Here is a 6,959-nt window from a genome sequence, read left to right as displayed (position 1 = left end):
GTCAGTAGAAAATGTAGGTGCGAAAAGTTATTGTCCCATAGAACATTTGAATTTCTCGCCCTTTACTGACAAGATTTGCTTGACCAATTATAATGACTTATTGAACTTGTGGACCAAGTAGTTGTAGTTCTGGACTGTAGTTGCAGGGAGGTTTTAAGGTACCTATACTATACTTAAATCGATGCTGTTTGTACTGACACTAAGCGAGCAAATTAGTCCCAAAAAGTTCAATTTCCAACGTCCACGGCAGAGAGTGCTATGGCACATTATCGAAGGTGATAACCTCCTAAGTCCTGCGGTACCAAATTTTGTACATAATAAAAGTCACCCTTCAGTCCCAGCATTAAGTAAAGTACTATAGTAATAAACACCGATAGTACATATTTCGGTACAAAATGTTTAGATGCCCCCGCTTTTAAATTTGAATGCTCGCGCGGAGTATTCTGACAGTCCATAGAGTTGTAAATAGTCTGTTCAGGACTGACAGCAAATATTTATTATGTGCAAAAAAATTCACAAGAGGCCTCTAGGACTATGACGTTTAAAAAAAGCTGGGACTTAGGAGGATAAAGCAGCATAGCTAGCAAGTCACGACCATAATTTCACTTATTCGATATCTAATGTAATGTTAACTAAGAAAACTCACTGAATACTGAATTTACAGGTTTTTGGCGGAAAGATTAGCAAATATATCGCCAAATTTATCTATATTTTACACTTAGAGGTCACACTTATAGTCCTTTCATCGCGTCTCTCTTGTACTTAAATGCATGCCACTGAAAAGTATGACGCTGAGAGCTATCTAAAATACCATGTATAGTATGTGGTCTATCTACTGAGCTCGTTCACTTACCTGTACTGACAATGGCATTCTGTTAAACAAAAGCCATTATTTCTTTTGTGCCTGAGCGCGTGGTCTTTGTGCCTGAGCTTGTGGCCATTGTGTGTGAGCCTCAGGCACAAAGGCCACGCGCTCAGGCACAAAAGAAATAATGGCTTTTGGTTAACAGAATGCCATTGTCAGTACAGGTAAGTGAACGAGCTCAGTAGATAGACCGCATACTATACCATGAAGCATGATTTAGAATGAAGTTCCATTTGGAGTTGAAACTCTAGGTCCATGGTGTCCCAGCGCGCACAAGTTGTTTGCAGAAATCGCGAAGCGTCTGGTTGACGTAACTGGTGATCGAAGAGCTGGCGGCTTCCTCGCACAACGTATCAGCATTGCGGTAGAGCGAGGAAATGCCGCCAGCATTCTTGGTACAATGCCTCAAGGGCCTATTTTAGATTTAAGCTAGTTATTATTTCGTTTACGTAGTACCACTGTATATATCTTGTATGTAAATAAATGGATCATAACCCTTTAGCATGAAAAATATGGATATTCAGGAATTAAACGCACGCCAAAGCATCTTCAGCTGTCTTGGCATATTGGGAACTTTCCATTCGTACCTATTATGGAACTGACGCTTGAAGTGACTAGAAGATTAACCTTGTTCCGTAGAGTGCACAGCTCTAAAATACAAATGGAAAGAAACCCAGTTGCGGTGGTAAGTGATAAAGCTATCACTTAAGATGATAAATAGCGGAATAGGGAACGAAACATCAAATTCCCTAACAGCATTTATACGTCATTATGACGTCGCTGACGTCACTTTGCTATCTGGGTTTGCTGTTGTATTTCGTTACAACCTTGGCATGCACTGAGGCCGTATATAGCTACGATGACAATGACAATTTATTGACTAATGCCAATCGATAAGTAAAACGTATCGGGACGAAAAGTCATGTGATCATTTCCATACATTATTTAAGTTTCGATCGGCACATTCTGTAAACGGTATTATAAGATTGCTTAGACGACGTAGCGAGGACTGGTGACCGTGGTAACGTGCACTGTAAGGCTAGGTTCACACAGCTACACGGCTTTCCCGCATAGACGCCGTGTGAACGATGTTGAACTTTGCCGTATGGCAGCAGAATTTGTATAAATTCTGCTGTCACAACGGTATTCGATAAAATCCCGTATACGGTATAAGGGAAAAATTAACGCCGTGTGAACCTAGCCTAAGGGTGGCGCTGGCATGTTGTCGATATTTATTTGAGGCGCTGCGTAACATTGGCTAGGGCAACGGCGAAGGCCTGCAGCGCCGAGAACGGGTACTGGAAGTCGAGCGTGTACGCGTTGCCGTCGATTCGCCCGAATTGCATTACCTGCAGAAATTATTCAAAACGTCAGAATGTCTAAAAAAAGTACAAGATGAAAGTGTTACCACTTTATCACATCACACCGTTTCCTTGGGATAGAACCGCTCCTAATAATATTTCTATAGCGTCTGTAGCACTACTACTGAAATGCTCTGAGTCATTCATTTCATTCATTTATTTTATTCTTAAACAATACAAGCATTGTGTCAGAAATTACATTAAATACAATTTATAAATAACAATAATAATAAACACATTTATACTAATACTAAATAACAATTATAAATACCTTAAATTAGCGACTTAATTAGCGAGTTCCTTAATAATTTACCTACTTTGGCATAGAGTGCTGTTTTATAGGATTTTAATCGACGAGTAATGTACCCGTTTTCCGTGCTGTTCTCGTTCCCCTTGTGATGAGCTAGTAACATGGCACGTCCTCACCTGTTTCCCGTGGTACTCGATCTGGAAGTTCTTGGCGGAGTCCCGCGTGACGCCGAAGTCCAGCTGGGCAGACTTGGCTGCCCGCGTTCCACATGGGCTTGTCGTGACAAACTCCAGTGACATATCCTCACCTGTTTCCCGTGGTACTCGATTTGGAAGTTCTTGGCGGACTCCTGCGTGACGCGGCCGCCGAAGTCGAGCTGGTAGACCTGGCTGTTCTCGTTCCACATGGGCGCCTTGTTGTGCATGACGAGCTGCCGCCGCGGCCCGGCGCGGGGCTCGGAGCTCGCCGCCGCCGCCGCGCCGCCGCCGCCGCCGCCGCCGGCGCGCTTTAACTACGTATGAGAATACCATGTCATAGAGTAACTTAAACTAGAGCGGTATTGTCATAGTAAATTTTGTAACCCCAGTAAATTCACTGCCATCTGTCGACACACTTTAAAACTAAAAATAAATATTTATAAAAATACGATAAAATTATTTAAATATAGATAAATGATTTTTTTTATTTGCATTAATTATTTTTATTATTTTGACCCATGTTCTTTCACTGATATGCGATAAAATCGTTAAATAACAAACGAAACCGTCAACGCCATCTATACGAGTGTAGGCCAAAGCTAGTAGCGCCCTCTGAACGAGAATCAAATTTTCTTGATTTTCGAGGCACGTTTTTTTCCTTAGACTGTATCCATCTATTACGGAGTTATATCTATCTTTGACCATGTTAAAAATTACCTAAATGATAATAAGTTTCTGAAAAATTTAAAGGCATTCCTCGTAGACAAAGCATTCTACTCTATAAGTGAATATCTGGACTCCTGCGATAATGTTTAATATTTACTCGTGTCGTCCCCTCTGCCACCCTTATATGTATGCGGCAGGCCATTACATGTAAACATAAGTATTTAATAGTGTTATTAAGTTAAGTAGTTGATTAGTTTGTAATTTTATTGCAGTGCCCTTACAGGGTTGTGTTGAAACATAACAATAATCTTAAGATCTTTTTGTACACACAAAGCAATGATTAAATGAGTATGAGTATAAGTATGTATATTTTTGAAGATGTAGTAGTAAAGTTGTTGATACCGAAATTACTTAGGGATATTAGTAAAATTGAAATTGAAAATATTTATTTTAAGCACAGAACAGAACCCATATAGTGTTAGTACAAAAATTATAATATGCTTTTTTTATAATCTACATAAAAAAGGAAAAGATTAGGAGTCTTAATCTTTACCTTGTTCCTGAGCTGAGCCTTCTGGAAGCTCTCGAGATCGCGGTAGTTACGGCCGTTGACCTCGCTGTAGCCCGAACACTCGTCGTCTGAACTCTCTGACGGCTTCTTACGCCGCCGAGACAGGAGTGGTGAATTCAGTAGTTGTCTGTCAAGGTAGGGAAAAACAATCTACATCTATGAACAAATATTCGTATAACGCCAGTCTCATCTAAGGCCAGCTTCGGCAAACCTATAATACAAAAGACTATAGAACTTGTTATCTAGTTATTTTTTGACCCATTTTTGAAGTACACCACTGACGATCGAGGCAGAAGTGGGTCGAATGGCTAATACGCATTTATACTCGAACGAACCCACTTAGTCAGTAGAAAAAGGTGCGAACGCGAAATTCAAATTTTCTATGAGATGGCAACCCTACGCGCCTAGGTATTTTTTTTAATTTTTCTACTGACAAAGTGGGTGTGCCAGACTGTAAAAGAAAGTAGATGTTTTTCAAAATAGCGATTCAGTTCCACTGATTGCTTATATGTAATCTAGAATTGACTGAATAGCATAAGACTGGTAGGGTCGCCATGTGTTGTTTTGTGTTGGAATAAGTATATAATTATTATGTAATTGAGCACACAAATCATATTATAGGACTTATAGGAGGAAAACATGAGTGTTGAAGTAGTAAGTGGCACTAAAGACCAATAAAAAAGAAAAAAGAAAAATAAAATATCTTTATTTCAGAACATTTAAAATTCCATACAATATTGTTAGTACCATCGTTATACCTATGTGTTAGTAAATACATTAAAAATAAAAACAAAACTTTTAACAATAAAATCAAGAGCGGTTAGTACCGATAATTCTTAATAATTAGGTATTTAGGCTGGTTAATTTAGGTACATGGCTTATTTTGATTGTCTGGTGTCATGAACGATAAAAAAAAATCTAGTACCTAATAGGCGAGGCTGAAGAGTACCGCGTGCGGCGCGGCGCAGGGGTGGGGGAGGCGGGCGTGGAGCGCGCGGGGCGGGGCGACGCCGGCGCTGAGCTGCTCTCTCTCTCTCGCGAGCTGCGAGAACGAGACGCCAACAGCCGCAGCGCTAGCTGCTCCAGTGAACCTGCTCACATTAGGTTACCAATAAATATACGGAACCCTTAAAACAATGGCACTGAATGACAGCGAAAATATGTTGTAACAAATTTTGAACCTTCGGCAGATTATCGACTCTATCTTTATGAATATATAATTATGTATGAGAACTAGCCAAAACGCAAAACGAAATAGTAAATTGATCAAATTAAATTGATCGACCGATTGGTGTTCGTAACAACAGTGGCGTAGCGTAACCAATCTAGCCGTGGGCAAAAACCACATCTTCGAGTCCTTTTCAATGTGTTTTTCCGAGGTAATAAAAAAGTGGGCTTTGCGAGGCCTCCATAACTGCGAAGCCGTGGGCGAAAGCCCCATTCGCCCACGCCTAGCCACGCCACTGCGTAAGTAACAACCTGCAATTTCATATTCATGTAATCACAATTTATAAGTTAGGTATATAAGCCATAGGTTTATGCTTATAGATATAACATCGGTTGAAAATCGACATAGGTAGTGTGTATGTACAGTCGCCATCGGGTATGTCGGAGCGGCCAGGGTGCTGACAAATATTTGAAAATAACTCCCTTTAAATATATTAATAACGAGTCAGTCTGTGTCTCACGGAAGTTTTGTTATTAAAATAACTCCCTTTGTTCTTTAGAGCTTAGAGCTTTAGAGCTTTAGGCTTTAGAGTGAGTCTTTAGACATTTTTGAGCACTTGGGCCTGCCGCTCCGATATATCTGATGGTGACTATACCTAAAGTATAAAGCATACCAGGAGTCAGAATATAATTAGAAATTGTTTTGAAATTTTGTATCCAAAATACGTCAGAGGAATACAGCTCAAAGAAATCATAGAAATAAATGTTTTTTTTTATAGTTTTAAAAATGATACTCTAACTCCTTATATTTGGTCTCCTAGATAGGAGAACCTTGTCTGCATGAATGTGCTCTACTCTAACTGTACTTCATATGTATAGTCGGCATAAATATAGGAAACTAGTGTAACTAATAGGTTATCTATAGTGAATTAGTGTATTACACAAGTATTTAAACCACATGTGTGTGTGCCTTTGTTGTGGTCTATAACGTATTTAGGCAAAATGAAACTATTCAGAAATCATACACACTGTGATTTATTATTGAGTAGTAGGAAACAAAGAGATTTCTCTCCACAACAGTGTGTTAGACTTCAGATGTGTAAAACGTACGCACGTCCCCGTAGGTGCTGGTTACATTATAGGTTGATTCACGAAAGCTGACGCGGATTATAGGGTCATTGCGTCAGTTTCCGTCCAGGCTTTAGTTTTCGTCCACTTGACAGAATAGCAACTAATATGTTTAATTTTTAATTTACCTACTACTTTCGAAATATATTTTTTTATGTAGATATGCGCCTAGTCTTGGCAACACTTTACATGAAATGTTTTTGGTGGGATTGTATTTATATTGTGTCGACCTTAAGGATTGCAATAAGTCCAAATTATATTAAAATTTCGTCAAGTAGACGAAATATAGAGCTGGACGGAAACTAGCGCAATGACCCTATAGGGAACTCTGACAGTTCAGTACAAATCTCCGAGCCAGCTCCTGAATCAACCACCCACATAGGTAGTGTTGTGAATGTTATGATGTGATAGTGAAATGGCAGACTACGCGACCAAAGTGCTAGGTAGGTCCTAGGGGAGTCCTCGGTGCGCGAGTCTAACAGCCGTTTCAAGGAAAACTACATGCAGCTCGTGCTCAAGAATTCGATAAGCTTTCATCTGAAAAGCGCAGTCCTAAGGTTCAATCAATACCTACTATAATTTGAGGAACAAATGGCCGGGAGGTATAAGGGCCCTATTTCATCAATTTGACTTTTACTGACACTAACACTTCATCGTGAATTGGGTCATAAACTTACGATGTGTCCTAGCGACCACAGAAATTGAAAATGTCAGGTTATAACAGTTAAGTCAATGGAATAGGGTTATTATAAAT

General features: G+C 39.7%; 1 protein-coding gene across 1 annotated transcript in view; it reads right to left on the bottom strand.

Moving 5' to 3' along the window:
* Positions 1 to 1,985: 1,985 nt before the first annotated feature.
* Positions 1,986 to 6,959, bottom strand: part of LOC134743527 (tubby-related protein 4) — a 70,629-nt gene continuing 65,655 nt past the window's right edge. Inside the window, exons 13-16 of the mRNA XM_063677016.1 lie at positions 4,836 to 5,001; positions 3,893 to 4,037; positions 2,784 to 2,987; positions 1,986 to 2,214 (exon numbers count right to left, since the gene is read on the bottom strand). Of these exons, the coding sequence (XP_063533086.1) occupies positions 2,098 to 2,214; positions 2,784 to 2,987; positions 3,893 to 4,037; positions 4,836 to 5,001 (632 nt within the window). The 3' untranslated portion in view covers positions 1,986 to 2,097. The remainder of the gene's footprint in view (positions 2,215 to 2,783; positions 2,988 to 3,892; positions 4,038 to 4,835; positions 5,002 to 6,959) is intronic.

Source organism: Cydia strobilella, chromosome 8 (assembly GCF_947568885.1).
Source record: "Cydia strobilella chromosome 8, ilCydStro3.1, whole genome shotgun sequence".
Classification (NCBI taxonomy): domain Eukaryota; kingdom Metazoa; phylum Arthropoda; class Insecta; order Lepidoptera; family Tortricidae; genus Cydia; species Cydia strobilella.
This window is presented reverse-complemented; position numbering and strand designations above follow the sequence as displayed.